The sequence below is a fragment of the Haliotis cracherodii genome, unplaced genomic scaffold (genome assembly GCF_022045235.1).
Source record: "Haliotis cracherodii isolate W230 unplaced genomic scaffold, xgHalCrac1.p SCAF_23, whole genome shotgun sequence".
Taxonomy (NCBI): domain Eukaryota; kingdom Metazoa; phylum Mollusca; class Gastropoda; order Lepetellida; family Haliotidae; genus Haliotis; species Haliotis cracherodii.
The window spans coordinates 8,667,302-8,693,021 of record NW_027266279.1 but is presented as its reverse complement, the minus strand read 5'-3'; the positions used below and the strand labels follow the sequence as shown (position 1 = coordinate 8,693,021).

General features: G+C 38.8%; 3 protein-coding genes across 3 annotated transcripts; 2 read left to right on the top strand and 1 right to left on the bottom strand.

The window, feature by feature from the left end:
* Positions 1 to 7,097: 7,097 nt before the first annotated feature.
* On the top strand, positions 7,098 to 24,254 carry LOC139471551 (tumor protein p63-regulated gene 1-like protein). Its single transcript, XM_071253926.1, has 4 exons — positions 7,098 to 7,416; positions 8,943 to 9,037; positions 18,641 to 18,817; positions 19,895 to 24,254. Exons 1-4 carry the CDS (start codon positions 7,114 to 7,116, stop codon positions 20,238 to 20,240), a joined length of 921 nt encoding a protein of 306 aa, XP_071110027.1. The 5' UTR covers positions 7,098 to 7,113; the 3' UTR covers positions 20,241 to 24,254.
* On the top strand, positions 12,059 to 13,687 carry LOC139471550 (putative nuclease HARBI1). The gene is made up of 2 exons (XM_071253924.1): positions 12,059 to 12,786; positions 13,399 to 13,687. Exons 1-2 carry the CDS (start codon positions 12,059 to 12,061, stop codon positions 13,685 to 13,687), a joined length of 1,017 nt encoding a protein of 338 aa, XP_071110025.1.
* Positions 14,865 to 16,653, bottom strand: LOC139471552 (nuclear apoptosis-inducing factor 1-like). The gene is made up of 4 exons (XM_071253927.1): positions 16,479 to 16,653; positions 16,046 to 16,147; positions 15,561 to 15,714; positions 14,865 to 15,180 (listed from the first exon to the last, which is right to left on the bottom strand). The coding sequence occupies exons 1-4, from the start codon at positions 16,651 to 16,653 to the stop codon at positions 14,865 to 14,867; spliced, it is 747 nt and encodes a 248-aa protein (XP_071110028.1).
* Positions 24,255 to 25,720: the final 1,466 nt, after the last annotated feature.

Sequence of the window (25,720 nt, the reverse complement as noted above, 5' to 3'; positions counted from 1 at the left end):
AATCATTAAAAGAGCTATCGGGAAGTGGAGGAAAAGATATATGTCATTGATAGGAAAGGTAACTGCTGTTAAAACTTTGGCTCTTTCATCACTGCTGCATATATTCACTTCACGTCCACACCCTCCAAGGCTGGTTTGTTGGTTGGTTTGTTGTTTAACGCCGCACTCAGCAATATTCCAGCTATATGACGGCGGTCTGTAAATAATCGAGTCTGGACCAGACAATCCAGTGATTAATATCATGAGCATCGATCCACGCAATTGGGACCGATGACATGCATCAACCAAGTCAGCGAGCCTGACCACCCAATCCCGTCAGTCGCCTCTTACGACAAGCATAGTCGCCTCTTACGGCAAGCATGGGTTGCTGAAGACCTATTCTACCCCGGATCTTCACGGGTATCACTCTCCAAGGAATTCATTGATGTGTTCAACACCATGTTTTATAAATTCATCTGGAATGCCAAGCGATAGTAGATAAAACGAACAACACTTATTAGAAAATATGACATTTATGAAGATATTTTTTTATATATTCAAGACAGAAAGATTTATTGCCAATAGAAATCAGAAATTTTACAATTTGAAAACAAAATGGTCAAGTCTCTTACATTTATTTTTTTTAATGTATGTATTTATGATTTTGCCATGTACTAAAGAAAGTAGCCACTACGAATATGTCCATACACATACACATACACAGAACACCCATTCTTTTGTCAAACTATGTAATATTGCATATGTCAGCCACTTGTACCCACTGGTTTTATTGAATAAAAAAATGCATTGAAAACAAATTGGAACTCCTTATAATCGTGTACAGTTTCGTTCATTGGCGATGAGTGAGTGAGTGAGTTTGGTTTTACGCTACTTTTAGCAATATTCCAGCAATATCACGGCGGGGTACATCAGAAATAGGCTCCACACATTGTACCCATGTCGGGATTCGAACCCGGGTCTTCGGCGTGACGAGCGAACGCTTTAACCACTAGGCTACCCGACCGCCCCTCATTGGCGATAATCTTCACTTTCTGGTAACTATGTTAATATTTGGAGCTCGTAACTATTGTCTAATAATTACCGGCGAACTATTGACCCTCGCCCGTCTGTTATTGCTGGTCGTTTGTGTCATTGCGTGTACATATTTTAACTTATTTATGTTTATGTGAGTAAGAACATAGTTAGCACATTGAACTTCCAAACAACACTGGCGGCGGGACAGTTTATATGATAACGTGTCGGCCCAGCGCGCCACATGTCCCTGGTTCCATTCCCGCGGCCGTCACATTGCGTGAAGCCGAATTAAGTGTTCCGTCTGTATGTTACAGCAAGATTACAGCGGACGTTAAACTTCTACTCACTCACTCACCCATCCACTCACTCACTCACTCACTCACTCAATCACTCACATACCCACCCACTCACTTACTCACCTACCCACCCACCCACTCACTCACTCACTCACTCACTCAAAACGCATATTGAACAATGTACCATATATAAATTTGTGATTTATTGTGATTGCTCCCGTTTCTGAACTGTTCATCTACCGTATTGTACAACACACCAGTTATTAAAGAACACCGGAAGAAGAAAAAAACATTTTTGTTTTACTGTGTTATTTTGACAAATGACAAATACAGATGAATGGACTGTTTTTAATCCAGAATTCGAAAGACACCCGCCAAAAGAAGATTGAATATACAATATTGATAGAATACAACATTTCTTGGTTTGTTAACAAGACACAGGTTTGGTCGATTTTTTTTATTCCAGTTAAATGCATGAGAGGTTATATAATGCAAGTGCATGTACATATCAAAACATATCACACAGGGTCGTAAACGGCACTCTGTGACACACCTCCAAAAAACATGTATGTCGTCAACTCAAAGTATCTCTTAAAACTGAAGATAGTTACAAAATTTATACCGCAATTTTAGTTTTCCAAACTATGAATTAGAACTTTACACTGAGCAGAAAATTCACCTTTTAAGGTTTTCTTTTCTAAAAACATATTTAAGGAAGTGGGAATTGAAATGACAAGTTGAGTTTATGCGCTTTCCAAAACAGTGCGAGTGAGTAAGAAGTTGGAAGCTGTGTGACCAACAATACACACACAAACTCACACCACACATATCACACACACTCACACCAGCCACACACGAACATCTCTCTCTCTCTCTCACACACACACACACACACACATATCACACACACACTCACACCAGACACACACACACATATCACACCAGACACACACGAACATCTCACTCACACACACACACACACACACACACACACACGAACATCTCTCACTCACACACACACACACACACACACACACACACACACACACACTGACACACACACACTGACACACACACACTGACACCACACATACACACAACACACTATGCACACACACCACCCGGTTGTGTATACCTCCCCCAAGAAGGTCAGAGTGAGGGGAAATATTTGGAGAGTTGATACGGGTCCAGGACGGACGTCTCACACTTACAAGGTGACCATGTCGGTCTGTGACATTCCTACCAGTGGAATCTTGTCATGTATTCGGTTATCAGTGATAGACAGGAAAGGGAAATTGTGAAGTGAGTTAGACTGAGAATACGTTAGTAACCAGCTCCAGATTGTGTCCGATTTAAGGAGTTTCTGTATCACGTTGTGTACTTATCTTGTTTGCTGACATATTAGTTTGCCAGGTGTAAATATTGAGTAATTGTATGTTTTTGCGCACACACACACACAAACACACACACACACACACACACACACACACACACACACCACAACACATCACACACATGAGAAAGATATAATTGTTCAATAGTTAAGGATCTATTACAAGGATTGGCTGTTGAGATGGGTTTTGTGTATAAATTTGGTGGAATTCAAGACAATTTGACAATATACTTGATAATTCTCATAGTCAGACCCAGGAATATCACATTAGTGTACAATTCGAGTTCTTTATCTGTAGGTCGTTTTACCTGTGGCGGTCAGCGGACAAATACAGATGAATGGACTGTTTTTAATCCAGAATTCGAAAGACACCCGCCAAAAGAAGATTGAATATACAATATTGATAGAATACAACATTTCTTGGTTTGTTAACAAGACACAGGTTTGGTCGATTTTTTTTATTCCAGTTAAATGCATGAGAGGTTATATAATGCAAGTGCATGTACATATCAAAACATATCACACAGGGTCGTAAACGGCACTCTGTGACACACCTCCAAAAAACATGTATGTCGTCAACTCAAAGTATCTCTTAAAACTGAAGATAGTTACAAAATTTATACCGCAATTTTAGTTTTCCAAACTATGAATTAGAACTTTACACTGAGCAGAAAATTCACCTTTTAAGGTTTTCTTTTCTAAAAACATATTTAAGGAAGTGGGAATTGAAATGACAAGTTGAGTTTATGCGCTTTCCAAAACAGTGCGAGTGAGTAAGAAGTTGGAAGCTGTGTGACCAACAATACACACACAAACTCACACCACACATATCACACACACTCACACCAGACACACACACACACACATCACACCAGACACACACGAACATCTCTCTCTCACTCACACACACACACACACACACACACTGACACCACACACACATCACACCAGACACACACGAACATCTCTCACTCTCACACACACACACACACACACACACACACACACACACACGAACATCTCTCACTCACTCACTCACACACACACACACTGACACACACACTGACACCACACATACACACAACACACTATGCACACACCACCAGGATGTGTATACCTCCCCTAGACGTCAGAGTGAGGGGAAATATTTGGAGAGTTGAGACGGGTCCAGGACGGACGTCTCACACTTACAAGGTGACCATGTCGGTCTGTGACATTCCTACCAGTGGAATCTTGTCATGTATTCGGTTATCAGTGATAGACAGGAAAGGGAAATTGTGAAGTGAGTTAGACTGAGAATACGTTAGTAACCAGCTCCAGATTGTGTCCGATTTAAGGAGTTTCTGTATCACGTTGTGTACTTATCTTGTTTGCTGACATATTAGTTTGCCAGGTGTAAATATTGAGTAATTGTATGTTTTTGCGCACACACACACACACACACACACACACACACACACACACACACACACACACACACCACAACACATCACACACATGAAAAAGATATAATTGTTCAATAGTTAAGGATCTATTACAAGGATTGGCTGTTGAGATGGGTTTTTTGTATAAATTTGGTGGAATTCAAGACAATTTGACAATATACTTGATAATTCTCATAATCAGACCCAGGAATATCACATTAGTGTACAATTCGAGTTCTTTATCTATAGGTCGTTTTACCTGTGGCGGTCAACGGCGCTTTGCAGAGTTGCAACCCTTCCTTGTGCCATGATTGGCTGATCGTCGGTTCAGAACCCAAATTCTTTGATATTATTATACATTGTAGTGACGCAACGTGATAAAACTGTACTATTGATTGAACTGTGCTCCTGGTAGAACTGTACTACTGTTCTAAGTTGTGTAGAATATAATTTAATCTCTCATTCCATTACTATAGTGTGATGTGATGGGGCTGCCAAGTTCGCTCGTCACGATTTCGCACATGGGTACAATGTGTTCCTGGTGTCTCCGGTTGTGATGTTGCTGTGATGCTGCTGTGATGTTGTTGTGATGTTGCTGTGATGTTGTTGTGATGTTGTTAAATGGCCTAAACCCCAATCTACACACTATCGTCCTATTACTTTGTGGCCTTGGGATGTGCAAACTTTTACTCGGTTCACGAATTATATTTTACAGGCGCTTCAAAAGATATTCTTTGTCGCAAGTAAGGTGACGTCGCATTCAAGATTGTTGCACTGGCATAAAGCGACGTGCTTGCACGTGTGTGTGTGTGTGTGTGTGTGTGTGTGTGGCTGCTTGTACTAGTGGTAAGCCATGATAAGTAGAGCTGTATGAGGTCCGCCCACTGGCGCGTACCATTGTGAAGAAAGGGGTAGCGGGTGGTCCGCAACAAGTAGTACGATGGATATATGCGGAGTGGGGGCAGGCTCCTATGTGCCGTGTGCCGGGAGCCACACAGAGGTGCCTGTTTATGCGTGTCCTAATGTTCAGCTAACTTAAAAGTGATGCTGGTTTGAGGAAGCCTGGGAATAAATGCCCGGTATAAGTTTACCTAGCTTTGACATGTTTATTGGTTTGTAATTAACTACTTTGTTTGTTTGTAGTTTAACAATATTCCAGCTATATGATGGCGGTCTGTGAATAATCGAGTCTGGACCAGACAATCCAGTTATTGATGTCATGAGTATCGTTCCACGTGACTGGGATACGATGACATGCATCAACCAAGTCAGCGAGTCTGACCACCCGATTCCGTTAGTCGCCCCTTACGACAATCATAGTACCACTTTACAGCAAGCATAGGTTGCTGAAGACCTATTCTACCCCGGAACTTAATTAACTACTATCAAGAGATGAAATAATCTTGAATCACCATCTCACCAAACCTCTTCCTCGTTGTAACGCTGTTTACAACGTTATTACGGGGTAGAATCGGGTTTTTTAAGGAAAATGAACTGAAAAATTAAGAAAATGCTTAGACATTTGACGATGTTTCTTTGTTGTTGTTGTTGATGTTTAACGCCGCACTCAGCAATATTCCAGCTACATGATGGCGGTCTGTATATGTAAACGATTCAGAACCAGACAATCCAGTGACTGATGTTATGAGAAACGTCCCACGCCTTTGAGCTTCAATCACATGCAATCAAGTCATCGGGCCTGGCCACCGATCGGTAGCGCGTTAGCTTGTCACGCCGAAGCCCCGGGTTCGATTCCGACGTTGGCACAGTGTCTGAAACATAATTTTGATGTTGATAATGCTGGAATGTCACTTCAGACCAAATTCATTCACTCATTCAGGAGCCCAATCAAAACATAGGTCCTCTTGCAGCGTCCTAAGCAGAGCCTAAATGGATCAGGTGGTCAGACTCGGAGACTGTGTGGATTGCACCCCAGTTGCATGGATCGGTGCTCATGATTTCAGTCACTAATGTTGCTGGTCTAGACTCGTTTATTTACAGACCGCCGTCATACAGCTTGAATTATTGCTGTGTGCGGCGTATAACAACAAACAAACATTCATACGTCTCTAACAATGATGTATTGGTGGGGGATATCAATTCTAATGCGCGGAGTTTAACTATCTGTTATCCTGTTAATGTTGTATGACTTCTATACAAGGACGTGCGCTTGGACACCGCGACTTGAACATGTTTTGAAGTCACAGAGTGATTCAACACAGGACAGATGACAAGAGAATTGGGTTTCAGTCACATCTCACACCGGGAACAGGATGTCTCGTCATCCATCCGTGCAGTTGCTGGAGAAAACGTCACTGAACAACAGTTCGTAAAACGCCGAATCACAAGCTTACCTAGTTCGTATAGCTGTATAAAAAGTATACTGGCCTTGAGTAACTATCAAACAGGATCAACAGGGAGCGAATAAAAATTCCACACAATAAGGAAGTAACTAGCTAGGCTTATTCAAGCTTCCCCTTTAAAATTATCTCAAATCCAATTTTGATTTGAATCTTCTGCAATTTTGTGAAATGGATAGAAAGGGGAACTTGTCTCTAAAATATCAGAACTTGTTCATTGGTCGTTTTAAAAATTGATTTTGGAGCTTCTCCTTCCGTGAAAGATTGTAAAGTTCCCAACTTCAAAAGGATTTCTTTCGTTCCAAGAAATATAAACTACAATGACAAATGTGTAGATACCAGGTGTTGCCTGTTTTGCTAAAAATAGCCAATTTCGCAACAGCTGGCGTTGACTCCCCTTGAAACGTAATAACGAAATCCTCTTTTGCATGCTGTCGCAGAAGCACATGACATTATCATTTGAGGAATGTTCCGAACCTGTTCGGGATATTCCGGAGCTGTTTACAATGTATGCGGAAAGTGGCGATTTCTTTCGTGCCCAACTCGTGTTATTCCGGGTGACGGAATAGTAAATCGGAATGTCACGAAGTGTTGACCCTGACGTCACGAGGTCATCCACATTCAAAATGGCGGAAAATACCGAAACAGCAACGCAGGACGCCGTCCCCGTCCCCGTCCAACTCGATGACGAGAAGGCTGCCCAAGAAGGACAGTTTGTTGGGGCAACGCTAGAACTAAATGGAGAAGACCCTGCCCCCAAAGCAAGAGATCCTGACGCTGATGTCGACTTTGCTGGACCTGCGCTGTCGCGCAATCGTCCCGGAAGCACAATCGGTCGTCAATCGATCAGATCAACATCCAGTCGCACTTCGTTGAAGCCAGGTGTTGTCAAGTCTGATATGTCAGCGAAGACATTCTTCAGTTATAAGGTGTGCATATGTGTAGAATTGATGTATTTTACGCGGCTAAGGAACAATCTGTGATTAATCAGAGAATCAAAATTGTGTGTAAAAGCGTCTTGATTTAGATGGCAACATGGGCAGGCCTAATTATTGACGATCATTGACATTAGGCCCATTATCAAATGCACATTATACTTAGTATGTAGAATGAAACGTAAATTGAGAAATGTCATTTCCGTACACGTGAGTTTTACTCAAACGAAAATGTCAAGATATACTGAGAGCTGAAGGAATTCTGCTGTTTAGCATATGGGCCTACCTTTAGAAGTCTGCACCCTGAAGTATACTAACACCTCATAGTACCTCCGATGTAATTTGTGAACTTTTGTTGAAAGATACATCAGCGAAGGATTGCCCTGTGACACCAGCCTAGCAACAGAGTTGCTGGGGTGATAAAGCTTTCACTATTTGTTAACTAAATATAGGCTACTGCAGCGTATTTTATAGCAAGCGCTAGTTTATGAAAGCTAATGTTTTGACTAACCACAGTAATGACAAACAAGTCAACATCAGCCAATTAGAAAGCAGCTTTACAGCATTCATTACAACCTGGCGACTTCCATTTCAGACTACGCTTGAAAAATATGTTGACACAGTTCTCGATTAAAATTTTGAAAACAGAACAAACGAACATTCCGGAATTTTTAATATATGGTTGAGATTGTATAGCAGTGCTTCCCACATACTGTGCAACGCCTCTTCTGTTCAAATATTTATCCCACGGAAGCGAGAGATAGACGATAATTTTGAAGGAATCAGACTGCGGGCTGTAACTGTCGTTCGGAATACCCTGTGTTAACGTTTTTGAGGTTTCATGATTAGAAAACAAATTTGGACTGTTACCATGGTTACTTTCATGATCTGGTAAGCATCAATTTGATTGGACGGATGAAAGGTCGTTCTGGCGTGATCTGTAATGGGCGTGACCTGTAATGGGATGCCCTCAGATCTTTGTTTAGCTGTAGCGAGATCTGATTTTTCTAACTAAGATCTTATCCAGACTCGATTATTTACAGTCCGTCGCTATATAGCTGAATTATTGCTGAGTACGGTGTTAAACAACAAACAAATAAACAACAGTTGTCTTAGGGTTGAGTCCTTCCTGGGATTCAAAGTACATGTTGTTGGACTGTCGTTTTTATGGAAGTCTCGGTGGCTAAGTGGGTTAGATTGCTCAGAATGAGTCCAACCCAAAGAAGTACTAGAATTTGTACTTTCCTAAATACCACATTTGTTAAATGACAAAACTGCTTATTAATTTCTTACCCAATATGCAGAGTGCAATGTTTGAAAAGCGTATTGCAGTATACTGGTAACCATGGCAAGTTGTGTTCAATGTAACTTATGTATTTGTCAGCAAGTATGTCGGTAAGAATAGACAGAATAAAAAGTTAAAGAACAGATGTTATATTTGTGGAAGAGTTGCAGTTAATATGAAAGGATTTTGTCTTTGCCCTCAATCGTAATGACAGGTCTACATTTGTTGTGTGCAGGGCACCCATTTTGACTCAGCGATCCAGGAACATTGTCGGCAAGCGATCAAACCAGAGCTGGATGGAGAACTTCTTGGCTGCTGGCTTCTCACAGAGTAAGAATGAAGTTCAACCAATGTATATATAAAATTTTGCCTTGATTGGGACATGCTCTTAAACATGTTAAATTCTCTCAAAATGTGTATTTGTCTCTGTAAATGTCTTCTTTAAATTGTTGAAATAGCCAGACTGATAGAGCAGACATTTTGCATATGTGTTTCTCCTTGTGATGACGTCATATGAGTGGCATTCAATAAGTTTTGCAACATCAATATAAGACCAAGTCTCAGAATATCTTTTGCACTTTTATTATTTCAATATTATAATCTCCATTCACCTCAATACACTCATTCCATTTGTCCTTTTCAAGTTTTTAATACCACTTTTATGGAAATCCGTAGATTGCAGATTGCATTTGCCGGAACAGGACAGGAAATAGTCACTGGGAGCTAAGTCTGGGCTGGGCTGTAGGGTGGAGGATTTAACTGTACAGCCCAGACTTAGCCCCCAGTGACTATTTCCTGTTCCGGCAAATGCAATCTGCCCTACGTGGAAGATGCAATCAGGATGACGAAGATATAAAGGCCGCCACAGAGGCGTGGTTAGAGGACCAATCTGCAGATTGCCATAAAAGTGGTATCGAAATCTTGAAGAACAAATGGAATGAGTGTATTTTCTGCGATTTGGTCTTATATTGAAGTTGCAAAACTTATTGAACGCCCCTCGTATGTGTCCAGGTGAGCCACGCCCATTGCTGTTCAATTGAATTACGGTACCTTATTCGGGGCTGTGGTAAATTGTGAACTGTGCTGTCAACATGTCTTAATCAAGTGTAGAGAGCTACTTGGCAATAATGTAGAAAGATTGATATTTGTTATGCTTTATATTTCAGAATTGACTTTAATTTCTTTTAACTCATTAACTAAAAAAAACAATGGAGGTTTATTGGAAGACAATACAGAGTCAGTGTCATTGCTCAGTCCAGTTATGCACAGGCCCCGACAATTCCATTATCAGGAAACAGTAATACATTAGTGGGTGTGGCATATTCTTTTGGTTTATGTAGATTTGCTTGGTCAGCTGATCATATGCCATGGAAACACTTGCAGTTTATTTATTGTGTTGACTCTAGGTAACAAATGTGGTGGTGGCCTTTGCTTTCTTGTGATTTTATCACAATTTGGTAAATATATTTTCAATGTGGTAGTAGAACTGATTCTAGACTGCAGGTCCAGACAAGAACTAATATCAGTGTAGCATGATGTAGTGGTAGAACTGACACTAGACTGCAAGTCAAGACAAGAACTAATGTCAATGTAGTGGTAGAACTGACACCAGACTGCAGGTCAAGACAAGAACTAATATCAATGTAGTGGTAGAACTGACACTAGACTGCAGGTCCAGACAAGAACTAATATCAATGGAGTGGTAGAACTAACACCAGACTGCAAGACAAGAACTAATATCAATGGAGTGGTAGAACTAACACTAGACTGCAAGTCAAGACAACAGCTAATATCAATGTAGTGGTAGAACTGACACTAGACTGCAGGTCCAGACAAGAACTATTATCAATGTAGTAGTAGAACTAACACTAGACTGCAGGTCCAGACAAGAACTAATATCAATGGAGTGGTAGAACTAACACTAGACTGCAAGTCAAGACAACAGCTAATATCAATGTAGTGGTAGAACTAACACCAGACTGCAGGTCAAGACAAGAACTAATATCAATGTAGTGGTAGAACTAACACTAGACTGCAGGTCCAGACAAGACAAGAACTAATATCAATGTAGTGGTAGAACTGACACTAGACTGCAGGTCCAGACAAGAACTAATATCAATGTAGTGGTAGAACTGACACTAGACTGCAGGTCCAGACAAGAACTAATATCAATGTAGTGGTAGAACTAACACCAGACTGCAAGACAAGAACTAATATCAATGGAGTGGTAGAACTGACACTAGACTGCAAGACAAGAACTAATATCAATGGAGTGGTAGAACTAACACTAGACTGCAAGACAAGAACTAATATCAATGGAGTGGTAGAACTAACACCAGACTGCAAGACAAGAACTAATATCAATGGAGTGGTAGAACTAACACCAGACTGCAAGACAAGAACTAATATCAATGGAGTGGTAGAACTGACACTAGACTGCAAGTCAAGACAAAAACTAATATCAATGTAGTGGTAGAACTAACACTAGACTGCAGGTCCAGACAAGAACTAATATCAATGGAGTGGTAGAACTAACACCAGACTGCAAGTCAAGACAAGAGCTAATATCAATGTAGTGGTAGAACTGACACTAGACTGCAGGTCCAGACAAGAACTATTATCAATGTGGAATGCAAGAAATATCCATAGAGTTATCTCCCTTTACTGAATGCTGAATGCAAGTTCAGATCTTTGTCTCTGTTGTTTGTTAATTGATTTACCAGGGCTATTTATTTGTGTCGACGCACAGTTATAACTAACGTTTTCTACCTGACTGGTGGTGACATGTATGAACACATCATCAATCTCAGTACCATCAGTGCAGCTCTCTGCATGCACATCTGACGGCACCTCCATAGAAGGTCAAATCAGGTGAACCCAAACAGAGTTTGTCCGACCAATCAAAATGAAAGATGCATTGATTCTTGAGCCAATCAGATCTAGTTTTCCAAAACAGTTCGGCTTCATAAGTACTTTTCTCTACTGCCTTGAGTTGTAAATTTCCAGATGTTTACAATATCAACAACAAAGTAACAGAGTGACGTCAATGTTTTTGGAAGCCCTCGATTATCTTTGTTTTACAGACATCAAATATGCTTGTCTGAATGTTTTGCTCACCTGTATCGAGAATTGGAAGCCTGGGGCGGTATTCACAAAGCTTCTTAGAATTTTCTTAAGCCTTAAGAATTCTTAAATCCATAAAGAAATCTTAGTTTCCCTAACAACCAACTTAAGTTTTAAGAAATTTCTTAAGTCATATTCACAGAGCTTCTCAGTGCTTAGTTCTTTGCTTAAGTTTAAGATACCTCATGAGCTTACTTAGTCCTTAAGAATTTTCTTAAGACATCCAATATGGCTGCCATAGGTATTGTACAAACCACCGCTAGACGAGATGTACTGCAAATATATTCTGACAAAGAACTAATCAGAAGATACAGGTTAAACAAAAGTGGTATTGAATATGTGACTGGGTTAATTGCTGATAAAATATGTCCTAGCACCTCTCGTTCTCATGCCATGACAGGAACTGAAAAGGTTGTAGCAACGCTACGTTATTTCGCTACAGGCAAAATGCAATTATGCAACGGGGATGACTTGGGTCTTTCCCAATCGTCAGTCAGTCGGGCGATAGAGCAGACAGTGTCAGCTTTGTCCGACGCCGAGATAGCATCCCAGTTCATTCACTTTCCGACAACACAGGGTTGCATTCGTCGGAATCAAGCGGCGTTTTACAACATCGCTCACTTCCCTGGCGTTGTTGGAGTGATTGATGGATCGCATGTGCAGATTATTGCACCATCTGTCGACGAACCCTCATATGTAAATCGTAAACAGTACCATAGTATAAACACACAGCTTGTATTCGATCCAAACAATATGATAATTGACCTTGTTGCGAAGTGGCCAGGCTCGACACACGACTCGAGAATACTCACCGAAAGCGGGCTTCATATTTTATTTGAACGACACATCGTGCCAACCGGATGTCACCTACTTGGAGATAGTGGCTACCCCTGCAGAAACTGGCTGCTTACGCCGTACCTGAGACCAAATCCTGGCTCACAGACATCCTACAATCGGTAATATTCTCCTACGTTCGTGAACACGCAATCGTAATGAGAGTTATCCCCCTTCAAAATTACAAAAGTGAGAATTGGTTGTTGTGAAAAGTTTAAGTGTTCAAATGTGAAAAGATATTTGGTTGTGCATATATATATCGAAAGTCAACATTAAGAAATTACCCATATAAAAATATGAAATATATTTAATGACAGATAAGCCAGAAAAACATTTATGTTTAAAAAAAACAAAAACAAAATTCTAAAAATATATAGGTCAATGTGTAAAATGTGAATTACTTTTTACAAAGTATAAAAAAGCCTAAATATTTCAGTCATTACATCAAGTGACTAAAACATCTGTCCATTCACTTAACAGGCTGGATAATCGTTATTGGAGTTCAAAATAATTCACAATAATTATTGACTACTCATGTTCAATCACTGAGTGATGAAATAGAGCATAATAATGTTTGGATTTCATTATTATTATAAATGAAATGGACAGATTTTTTACTCAATTTACAAATTTGTGGAAATTCATTATGGAACACATTGACCATAATACACACATATCTGTAAATTGTTGTGTGGGTGGGTGTGTATTAGACGGGTTCTGAACTTGTTTTCCAGAGCACATAAAAGGACCCGGAGTGTCGTGGAAAGAGGTATAGGACAGCTCAAGAGACGGTTCCATGTCTTACATGGAGAGATTCGCCTTTCTCCAATTAAGGCTTGTAAAATCATAACATGTTGTGGAATTCTGCATAACATCTGCAAGATAAGGAATATACCATTACCTGACAGTGAGTCCAATGTTCCGGATGACGACATGACAGCCCCCTACAGAGAGAGAGATATTCCTGGCCACAACTTGACCTTCAGGAATCACTTTGCAAACACTCACTTTCAGTGTGAGTGATAATTCTTCTTTTAACTGAGTAAAACCACTATTTAATGAATTATATTCAACAACAAAAAATTTCAGTAAAAAAACAGTTTATTTTAACAAATAAGAGTATAAGAATCAGTTGATAAGGCTTACCTTTTTTCAAAAATAATTCTCAAACAATTTATTACAACTGGTTAATGAATTTAATATTGTTACTATAATTGTTAAATATTATATATAATTTGTGAATCTCAAGGATCATTAAAAATGCTCAAGGGTTCGATTGCAATGCATTTTCCCAGTTTACTTACCCGGTATATGAAAATACATTTATCTTCTTGTAAGAAACATTTTATGACAGACAGATTTTATTGTAGTAAATTCAAAAGAATGATAGTACATAAAGTCTTCAATACATAATCATTATTGTTGAAAGTTAAACACGTTTAAATTCTTCCTGCATTTCTTATACATATTTCAGAAATTGAGCAAATACATGTTGTAATACATATCACAATTTCTTGGAAGTAACTGTCCCTGTATGTCATATCAAATACAGTTACACAGAATAAGATATTCATCCTCACTGGCCACTGGCCATAGATAACAATCCTGTTTAGCACTGATAAACATACCTGTCAGGTGATAGTCTCAACAGACGAAGCCAATACTTTCTACAAGTAGTGACAGGCACCCCATAATGGACATCTTCCAGTTTCGCGATAAGTAACACAATTTGATGACTAGTACCCTATTCCTGAAATAGATTAACAAAATCTTTTGTGGATCATTTTGACATTATCCTGAACTGTTTGTTTCTTGTTGTGGGAACAATATTCTTATAAAAATATGAAAGGCATTTTATTGATTTTATCCATATCATTGGCACCCAAATACAAAGATTTTGAGTCCTGAAATGCAATGTTGCTGTAAGCAGTAGTAAAACATGAGAATATGGTTGAATGAAAACACATTCAAATTATGACATGTTATTAATGTATCTTTTGATAGAAATGACATTTCACACACTGTAACCTCACACATTAACCAATAATATATTATTGAAGATAAATTTAAACTGAAAAGGAGTATGGTACTGTCAAAATAGGGTTCACATCTTTCTCTTTTTGAATACATTACATTTTGAAAACATGGTAAACTCTCTGGCCTTAAAAGGTGATATGCATACATGGTATAGATATAAATTCTATTCATTCTGCAGTTTTTGAAGTTGAATTTCCATAATTTTCTTCTTAAGACTTAAACAATCAGTTTCAATTTTAAGTTTCTTGTAGAGTAGCTCATCATAGCTTTCCCCCAACAGGAAAGTTTGTCGCACGGACTTTGGCTCCTGGACTGTGCTCCATCCTGCTTGTCTCTTAATGGATCCCTGTGCTGAGGAGGCGGTGTCTGGCACTGATGGTTCCGGCTGTGAAGGCACAGACACTGTTGATGCAGTAGGGACAGCTCCTCCCATGGCCTGGAGTGTCTGCAAGTCAAGTGCTGCCATGTCACTGTATTCACTGTATATAAATGGACAGAAACTGTTTTAGTCATTGTTATTTTTGAGTATCTATGTATCTGAATAGGGTAAAAATATGAGGTAATAATCAGTTTCAAACACATGCAGTATCAATAATTTTTAGTGTTCCCTTCAAATACTTTTCACCACAATCTTGCACTTTGCAGGATTTGTTTAGGTGGATAATCAAGATTGGTTATTCTCTGTTATTGATGTGTTATATAATTTAATAATGCTTTTATAGTAATGTGTTTGACCACTTATAAACAGGAGGTACTTTGCTAACATAATAGTTTTTCATAGCAAATCATTTCAGTAGAGTTATGCTACATGAATGATTATACTCACTACAAGGGCAAGGGAATACATCAGTAGAATTACCTTGCATTAACTGTGTCAGAAAGGCTGACCACCTGTAGGAGGGATGTGTCCATGGCTGATGGGATTCCGGATATCGATACATTATTCTGCCCCAGAATATCCCACACTACCTCGGATGTGGCGCTCAAAGTAGGGCATGGTGATGGACCACCACCTGTCAAAGTAAAAATTGTTTTTACTTAAGTCAGAAAAATTGAGAAAGTTTTATTCCGAATCAATGTGTTAAATAATACTAAAGTAACAATTGAAGACAGCCTAAGAATTGTATATACATATGTAAATTCAAACTTTTAAGAATTTATTATACACTGTATGGGACACCATAATGTACTTAAAGACACCAAATACAAATATTTTTACTTGAAAGCTAGAATAAACAATAATTGTAACACATTAAGATTAAATGTATCTCAGATCTGGTGATTTATGCACTGTAAAACTACTATTACAGTTCAGTGTTGCAAAATGTGAACTACAATAATTACCTGTGCTGATAACACCTTGCTTGTACCTTGCAATTTCTCCCCTGGCTTTACTTTGGATGTTATGCCATTTCTTTTCCACCTCCTCTGGGGCTCTGATGCATCCTATGATTTACATAAAAATATTCAATTCTCAACTGTGTAATGTAATTTTCAGAAATAAACGAATAGGTACTGGATGTGACACTATAATATAACTGATAACCTGTACAATAACATTTATTTTTTTCTTCCCCTGAAAATAAATTTTATGTTAAATAAAATATAGATCTACAATACAATCTAGTTCTATCCCAAAAAATCCTTTGGATTTTATGTGCGTTGCTGCTGTGAAAATTTGCAAAATACTAAAATGTTGAATAACAATAGAAATTTGAACATTATTTGAATCTTAATATATTTCAATACCAAAAACTATCTTTATGGTCTGCCGTACCTGGAAAGGCTGCGTTGATCGTGTGGGTCAACTCCACCCACTTTTCCTTTTTCTTTTGAGCTGTCACGCCTGCCCCGAACTTTCCTAATAAAACCGCTTTGTTGTCGTCAACAAGTTTCGTCAGGAGCAGGTTTTGGTCCTCAGACCAGTTGGGTTTTCGCTTTTTGTCAGTCATGTTCGCTGGCTGCCGTCGATATTCCCGCCGATCGAAAATAGGTCGTCTGCCAAAACTTTTTACTTTCGCGTTTTCAACACTGAAGAGTCGTGTTTTGTTGCTATTTATAGATAAGGGAATGTCCAAAACGTCACTCGAAAGGTGTTAAGAATATTCTTAGTCGAAACTTTACATCCCAAGATGCAACGGGGTAGACTAAGAAAACTCTTAGATATTATACTAATACTTTGCTAAGAATCATGCTTAGACTGTTTGTGAATTGATACTTAAGATTTTTTCTTAGCTAAGAATTTTTTAGAAAACTTAAGCCAATTTTTAAGAAAATTCTAAGAAGCTTTGTGAATACCGCCCCTGAACTCTGAAAATAAAGAAAGTTGAAGCGACCTCATTCATTTGACTTCCATATCTGTTTGTTAACATCAAGATTCATATCACTGCATAAGGGCTGAAGCTTGACATGCATTACATTTCTGGATTTCGAAAATTGCTTGAAATAAAACACTGTCAGTCTGAAAATTTATTTTAGTTCTATCCAGTAGAAATGCTTGCAGGGTCCTAAATTAATGCAAGTCTGCTTGTCTGGGACTAGTACAATTCAGGAATGACCTGTAACATGTGTAATGTTTTCACTTTTACCATTTAGGGTATTAGGTAATTGGCACACCTGTTGCTGATTATTTTTGTGGACCCATGACAATGAAATTGAATTTCCACCCTGGTCGGTATATCCTGGCAGATGTTCCATGCTATCAACTGCGTGATTCCTGATGATTCAAATACCCATGCTGTCCCTGACACGCTACATGTACAACTGGTGATGTGCATTAGGTGTAGATTATCTCAAATGAATATTACTTTTACTCTAATTAAATCTAGTGTCAGTATTCACACATTTCTCTCACTCTGGAAAATAACAATTTAGCTCTTGTTTTTTTTAACTCAGTACTACACTCCCATTCCTATAATAATCTCCGATAGTTAGGATAAACAGTGGTTAGATTTGTGTATTGAAATTATATATGCCTGATTTTGAAAAAACTATGCACCTGTTTTTTCCAAACATATTGGGATATATCTTTATTATCCCCCTGGCATATAATGTGGGGGGATATAGCAATCAGCCAGTCTGTCTGTCCGTCCGTAATCATTTCCTTTTCCAGGGCAGAATTCGAAAACCATTCAGTGTATTTGATCGAAACTTGGCAAATCTATCAGACACATACAGAAGTGGTGCCTTTTGATATTTTGGGATTTTCCTAATTTTTATTTTTATAAATTTTTATGGAATGAAGTTGGACATAGACTCAATTGGGGATGGGGTTTGTTTACGGGGCAGAATTCGAAAACCATTCAGTGTATTTGATCGAAACTTGGCAAATCTATCAGGCACATACTGAAGTGGTGCCTTTTGATATTTTGGGATTTTTCTAATTTTTATTTTTTACAATTTTAATGGAATGAAGTTGGACCTCGACTCCATTGGGGAACAGGTTCGTTTCCGGGGCAGAATTCGAAAACCATTCTGTGGGTAAACAATGTATGCTTCTTAAAGAACATTCAACTGTTCACTCATTACATACAGAATTGCACATTTACCATGTTTACTAGTGGTTACTTTACAGACAGCTGCCGGGGGGATATGTCATCTTTCTGATGACTCTTGTTAGTAATTCAAACACTGGTGTGCGGGTAATACCACTCACCTCTATCTCATCATGTTTTATAATCATGATAATATGCTACAGCAATACATATGATCCTGATTAGTTCAAGTCTTCAGGTACACACTCTATAATGTGTAGGAAAGTAAGAAGGGTCAAGGTATTCTTGATGTTTTCTGCGACATCATTTTAATCTTGGAACTTCCAAGACCCATCATCATCATCATCATCATCATCATTATAGGTTTGGGAGGTGAAACAAGTTGTTTCAATTTTCAGTTCAGAATCCTGTTTTCTTACACACTGTTATTTGTTTGGTCCTCAAGAATCGATCACTGGGACTTGGAACATGAGAAGATTATGATGCTGACTGAGCACTCGCTGATTGTCTGCAAATACAACTTCATCACGCAGAAACTGCTGGAGTTCAAGCGCATCATGCTGCACTGTGTGGACACCATCTGCATCGGGGACTTCAAGTACCCAGAACATTCCATCATGCCGTGAGTTGCTGCCTGCAGTCAAACTGCCAAGTCATAGCTCAATTCCTGTTGTTAACTACGTTTATAGCGAACTGTCCCATCCATTTGCTGTATATGTGCTTATAACAAACTAATTATGATTATAACAAAGTAAATTTAGTGGTCCCTTTGAGTTCGTTACAACCGTAGTTTACTGTACCTATTTAAAAAAATTGTAATTCCATTGCTTTATCTGTACCATGTGACGAAACAAAACATCCTCTCCAAATCACGTGACTGACACTGACCTTGAATATTGTCTTGTCATATGATCAGTATTGACCTGTCACGTGATGAATATTGACTTTGTCTGCTAGAAGACAGGATGGCGTCTGGTACTAGCCATTCACTGTTCACAGCTGAGTTACTGTAGTGAAAGAGGACGCTTTAAAGGCTTCATAAACTTTAAAAGTGAATTTCTCTATAACAAAATGAATGATTACTTTTGACGAGGTCAGTATGCAAAAAACAAGGACACCTGGACCCAACCCTTTTAGTGGTCTGACCACCTCAGGGGTTGGGTCCTTGTTTTTACATATTGACCTCAAGAGTAATTATTTTTATATTGTAACAACCAGTCTGTAAGTCAGGCTTGCTCTGACCATTGTAGACTTATAGGGGGTTAATGATGGGTTCACATTTCAAGGTTGAACATTGGTTTTGAATCATGACTGAGAATAGAAAAATCCTGTCACCCTCCTCTGTGTGGGATGTTGCTCATTATATCAATCACTAGTTTGTCGAGTCCAGGTATGATTGTGTACAGTCGTCCTGTAGCTGGAATCTGAAAAATAGCAGGCTGCTATGTTAAGCAACAATCTGTAACTCATATAGAACTTAGTTCTTAGAAGTTTGTGGACTTGCGATAGTTGGCTGATTATATGGACTATCACAGTTAAAATAGCCACAATAGTGACCCATTCTGTAGCCACAATAGTGACCCATTCTGTAAAAGAATTTTACTCATTATCATGATAATGATGTTCCCGTCTTTAAGAGAATTGATGATGATGATGATGATGATGATGATGATGATGATGATGATGATGATTGCTTCAGTGACCGACAACATGGAGGAATTCAACTGAGATGGAATCGTGGCCAGGACTTGACTTTTGGCCAGAAGTGGAATCCATTTGCTACAGACATTCCCTGGGTGTCGTTCACCCACCACCCCATCCTATACAACCCCAAGGAGAATGAAACAACAACTTACAACTGTGACGACTTCTACGAGAGCCTTGTCCAAGCGGTCAGCAAGGCGTACCAGGTCAAACGTCCAAATGAGAAGATCACCATTGTCAAAGGGCCCATTCTCATCGAGAGTTACGCAAGTGTGGCGTCCATGGTCTACAACCAGAGCGGGCTCGGCTTCTTCAGAGATCGGAATGGCATCAGCTTCTGAGAAGACAATTATCTGACTTTTAAACACAAGTAATAAAAATGAACTGGTCTCAACATAATTCCAAGAGACTCTGCACTTTCAAGCATCAACACTCCTGCATGCATATTTAGGAAAAGCTCATTTCGAATTACAGAACCCACTGTGATTAGATGTGCATGTATTTTTATATCTTTGATGTTTGAATATGCATATATTGTAAAATTATGACAAGTTGCATCTAATGGAAATGTTGATGTTGTGTTTTAAGATTTGGTGATATATGTTTACATTATTTGATATATTTGTTCAATTTCATACTTGCTTGGTTTCCAGGGCAATTACTGATTGTTATTCAAACAGTCCTAAAGATTTCTTTCAAATTTAACTCTTATCATGTTAATATCCTTACCGAACATGAAAGTGTTCCACTAATGTATGTCTCAAGCAAACCGATTGTTAATCCATTTGATTTATTCTGTATATGTGGATGATTGAAAGAATTAAGTCATTAGATTTAGGGGACTTGCAGCAGAATTCTTGCTCTTAGAATTTTCAAAAAATTTCAGCACAGGAGCCAATTGATATAAGGTGCTGAGTTTTGTCCTTTTTCCTTACAATTATATACTAGTCATTGGTTTGAAGCCCAAATCATGCTTTTGGAATCCTTGTTTCGTGAAGCCCATACACCGGCTCGTTAGTTGCACCAGAGTGGGAAATGTCTGCAGACTGCTTTTGGCCTTCCTCCCACGCTGTGACAACAGGAAATGGGAGCACTGAAACACTGGTCCCAGTGGCTTTAACCCTTTACACACTCGTTTATCTTGGAGGAAATCCACAGTTCGACGCCATGCTGATTTTAATGGATATTGACAATATTTTATCTTGGAGCAAAAACCACACGTCAATGTTTTGCCTAGGTAAACTCGTAATTTCAAACATGAAACAGAAGCTGGAGGAAATAGATATGCATTTGAAATTTGATACCTGTAGGTCTTTCACCCTCTCAGATCTGCTTTTATTTTCACAAATATTAATCTCATAATATAATATTGTCATGCACTGTTTGACAGTGACTCTCCAAGTTATATTTATTTCTAAAAATTCTAAACCACTTTCTTTCACCAATGAAGAAGCATCCAACTCGAATATCATTGTCTGGGAATCAGTCATGTTTCGCTGAGTTAACACGTGACTTGAACATGTTAAAGTAGGCTTTTGGTCTGGTATTGAATGAGTGGAAGAAGCTAGGAGACATACCACAAGCCCACCAAGGAAGGCATACTTTCAGATCTTGATGGTCTTTGGCTTTCTTTTCATTAACCGTCTTCTTCAAAACATATTGTTCATGATGTTTAACACCATTGATTCTGCCTTCAATACATCGATGTAACTGGTCACAAGCAAGTCCAAATCAGTCAACAGTTTGTCAGAAGTGGCACTGTCCGCAAAAGCTTCATTTATGTCAATTGTTGATCTTGGAAAAACTATGTTACAGTGGAAATAACTTTGACTGTCCATAGTGGCAGCTCCATGTAGAATGATGCAAGCAACCAACTGTTACACAAATGACGTCATCTCTGGCATGTCTAGTGACGTCATCTGACATGTCTAGTGATGTCGATCTGGCATGTCTAATGATGTCATCGGGCATGTCAAGTGACGTGAAGTGCTACAGAGACTGTGATTTCCCACTAAACTTTCGCCAACACGGGAAATCTGATATTTTGGAAGACTTACTCATGTTCCCCAAACAAAACTTATGATCGAGGAAGATTTTCCATCAAGTGTAGAACGACTTGGTAAGTCCTGATCCGTTTTATAGAAGCCAGAGAGCTATATTGCTCACTTTCATTAATTCATTCAGTGTGCTTTGTTTGAAGTTAGTTTCAGATTACGTAGCGGACGTATGTGCTGGAGGATGGCATCATTTGGAAGGCAGGTTCTTATAGAAGCTATGTTATTGATGTTTGTCTCCAGGGTGTATTATTGTCAGTTGTTTTGTGAATGTTGAATACCATGCATGATGCACTGAAGTCTTCATCACTAAATCTCTCATTATCTAGTGTATTAGATCTCCATTCTATAGGGATAAATACCCTGGGATATTCAACATTGCCAAAGAACTTTCCAGCCGAGATTTAAGTCAAAAGACTCTGATATCAAGTTCAGCATAGGTATTCATTGAAACTGTGGCCTTGTTTTAGTGAGCCCTTGGTATATTTAAAATATACGGGAGTACAAAGAATCACAAGACTTTAATTGATTTTGTTTGAAAAACATTTTCTCTTCGTGAGGGTCCTGTTTATGACATGTTAGAAACTTGTGTATCACCGATTGTTTCAATCAGGAAAGAATACAACATGATTAGACATCTGTTTGCAGCAGACATTTGAGCCAGACTCACAACGAAGGTGTGTTCGTGAATGGGTCCAGAGTATTTATGATAGAACGGAGATATGGTACTGGATGGTCAGGGATGTCTTCACACCAGTTAAGTAAAGAAACAAAACCACATTATGCAGTCATTGAAGGATAATGTCTCGAGCAGTTCAGTTAATGTTTTTAGGCCTCAACCTTGTCATAATTGTAGATGGAGATTTTATGCAATGCGTTCTTAAGGGATGCATTTCACATCGCAGACACCAGGACTTTGTTATTGTCAAATTATATGGAAACTATTTTTTCAAGATATCACCAAGTTTGAATTTCAGTAGATTTGCTATCCCTTGAAATTCTTGATGCATGTATTTTTGCTATGTCCTCACCTCATTGCCTTAAGCAGAATTCCAAGTCTAATCATAGTATAGTGCATGTAATCCTGAATATTGTTGACTAGAAACACATTTTTTTTTATCCCAGATGCAGATGTTGGTCTGGTAGGTTGTCCTTTTGTGTTAGGGTTCGTTGTATTCCTTCATATATTTTTTTCTGTTTTTGACAGAAAGGATACCATGCGTGGCGTACAATGTCAGCATTGTACTCAATATGTCAAAATGGTGGGAATTGACACACAGCATGAAGTAGCAGAATAACTTTCTGGTTCTCTGGGAAATTAATGATTACTCTCAGATGCCAACTTTTATCTACAAAGCTGATATGTATACATTTGTCCTGACTGTTAACTTTGCCAAAACTGACAGTAAGTAGTAAATTTTGAGGTATGTGGACAATTTTTTGTTTAAAAAAATATATTAATCTGAACCCTTACAGATTTAACAAGATTGCTCAAGGAAATGGAGAGGGCACCATGACAGTATGCCTTGAAGATGCCACTGGAAGGTGTATTTGTATATCTATCGGCCGTCTTTCATTGATTGGGCAGCTTGTGATTCCATTGTGCTGAATTGGCTGTAGATGGATTTTCCGTTTTTACAATTATGTTTATGTATATTATCACTGGTAGTGCTTATTGTAGTGTTACTATAATTATTGTTATAATTTATTATATTTCTATGTATATATAACATCATTTATTTGGCATAATCAAATTATTATCATGATGATTTTGTTATTATCATTTATCCAATGGCTGCTATTGTCAGTGTGTTTTTTTTTATGGCAAATCTGGCCAGTAGTCAGGTGGGTTTTTTTCGATTATCCAAATTGATTTTTACTGCTCCTAATTTTGTTGTTAATAATCACATATTTATAGATCAATTTCAGCTAAAAATTGTCTGTGGAAATTCGTTAACTGGGAATTATTTTTTTTGTCATTTAAGTAAACATCTTCACAACCCAATTCACTCAAAGTTGAGTCTTGAATACACAAACTATCAGATTTTGTCCTGCAGTTTAAAGACATTGTAGTTGCATAAACCTGTCCCTTAGTGGTATAGATTTGTCACCAGCAGCTGTGAAGCGGAGTCATGAATTAGGTATTTGCTTTTGATTATTCAGTGTTTCCAGATCAATTTACAAATTCTGAAATGCTTCAAGGCTTCATTTGGTCTGTATATTCCTACCACTCAGGTACCAGGTCTTGTCTCCATGTAATTATTCTTGCTGGTTTTGACAAGTAAATTCTGTGATAGAGAATTGTGTTTGTTGTTGGTCGGGATATCAAGCATCTTCATCCAGGGACAGAGCTTCAGCCGAGGTGGTATTGGGCACCAGTAGGACATGCTGTCATAGCACTGACGAAAGAGGACGGGTTTAATGCCATTTTAAACAGTATCTCACTTATCACACAATATCGGTTGTTATCGTTGTGTATAATTCTAAGATTACGTCGTCAGCACCATACCCGTTGGTTTCACCGAAGTGGTAAACGTCTGAGACCTGCATCACTTCGGGCTTTCCTCCCACATTAAGCTGACACGCCATGATACAACTGGAATAATGTTAAAAGCGGCATTAAACCCAACTCACTCACTCACTAAGATTACGTCATACTAAAAATCCTTAGATTTTCAACAAATGTCATGTTCACTGTCAGCCTTCCTGACCAGTTGTTCAAACAAACCGTACACAGCGGGGAAAACATCACTTTCCAATCACTACATCCACTGGAAGCTGATAGATCGGGGAAGTAGGAGGGACGACTTTCTGATGTAATAGAGGTAGTATTCTCAGAATTATGCACAATGGTAACTATTGTTCGATAATGCCTTTGAATTCCCTAGACCATGTTCCCCTTTTCTGGGTATTGCAGGGTATTCTATTACTTATCAAACAAGTAATCAACCAGTACATGTATCTTTAACATCACAGTCAGCTCTATTCTCATTTTAGTCGGCTCTAAAGTGGGCTGCTCAGACCAACACTGCCCCAGAATATCCCGCAACATCCGTTACTGGTTGATAACTTATTAAATAGACCCTTGAAGATCCGGTTTAGAATAGGTCTTCAGCAACCCATGCTTGCCGCAAAAGGCGGCTATGCTTGCTGTTTGAGGCGACTGACGGGATCGGGTGGTCAGGCTCGCTGACTTGGTTGATGATTGTCATCGTATCCCAATTGCGTGGATCAATGCTCATGATGTCAATCACTGGATTGTCTGGTCCAGACTCGATTATTTACAGACCGCCCTCATATTGCTGGAATATTGCTCAGTACGGCGTTAAACAACAAACAAACTTATTAAATAAGTATCTCAAGGTTTTATGGCTGCTAATTTGCCAATGTAATAAATGCACAAACTATGAGGGCTGCTCAAAGACTTCTCAATAATGGGCCACAACAAAGTTAACTAGTCAATGCAGTACTCTGTTGAGTAGTTCATTGCAAGTGTATTTGGTCTGTTGGAGCCGATTGTATATATATAGTGACAGCCAGTTGAACATGATTGGGGTCCAAATGGACACTTAAATGGAAAAGAACAAGTACCAAGCAGTCATCAAATTTTGGACTACACAGAAAAGTACTCCCTAAGAAATTCATGACCACATGTCACAAGTGTATGGGAATAGGTGCCTATGTTTAAGACTGGAAGAACAAGCCTTGATATTTGTATTATAAGTTGTATGTTGCATAACTCAGTATCTATTTCCACAGGGCCTTTC

Bases quoted from the DNA above. Each gene is read 5' to 3' on its own strand.
- LOC139471551 (XM_071253926.1), top strand. From the start codon at position 7,114: ATGGCGGAAAATACCGAAACAGCAACGCAGGACGCCGTCCCCGTCCCC. The intron at 7,417-8,942 runs GTGTGCATATGT...TGTTGTGTGCAG, and splicing joins AGACATTCTTCAGTTATAAG to GGCACCCATTTTGACTCAGC. The intron at 9,038-18,640 runs GTAAGAATGAAG...TTGGTCCTCAAG, and splicing joins GGCTGCTGGCTTCTCACAGA to AATCGATCACTGGGACTTGG.
- LOC139471550 (XM_071253924.1), top strand. From the start codon at position 12,059: ATGGCTGCCATAGGTATTGTACAAACCACCGCTAGACGAGATGTACTG. The intron at 12,787-13,398 runs GTAATATTCTCC...CTTGTTTTCCAG, and splicing joins TCACAGACATCCTACAATCG to AGCACATAAAAGGACCCGGA.
- LOC139471552 (XM_071253927.1), bottom strand. From the start codon at position 16,653: ATGACTGACAAAAAGCGAAAACCCAACTGGTCTGAGGACCAAAACCTG. The intron at 16,148-16,478 runs GTACGGCAGACC...TGTAAATCATAG, and splicing joins GATCAACGCAGCCTTTCCAG to GATGCATCAGAGCCCCAGAG. The intron at 15,715-16,045 runs GTAATTATTGTA...TTACTTTGACAG, and splicing joins GCAAGGTGTTATCAGCACAG to GTGGTGGTCCATCACCATGC.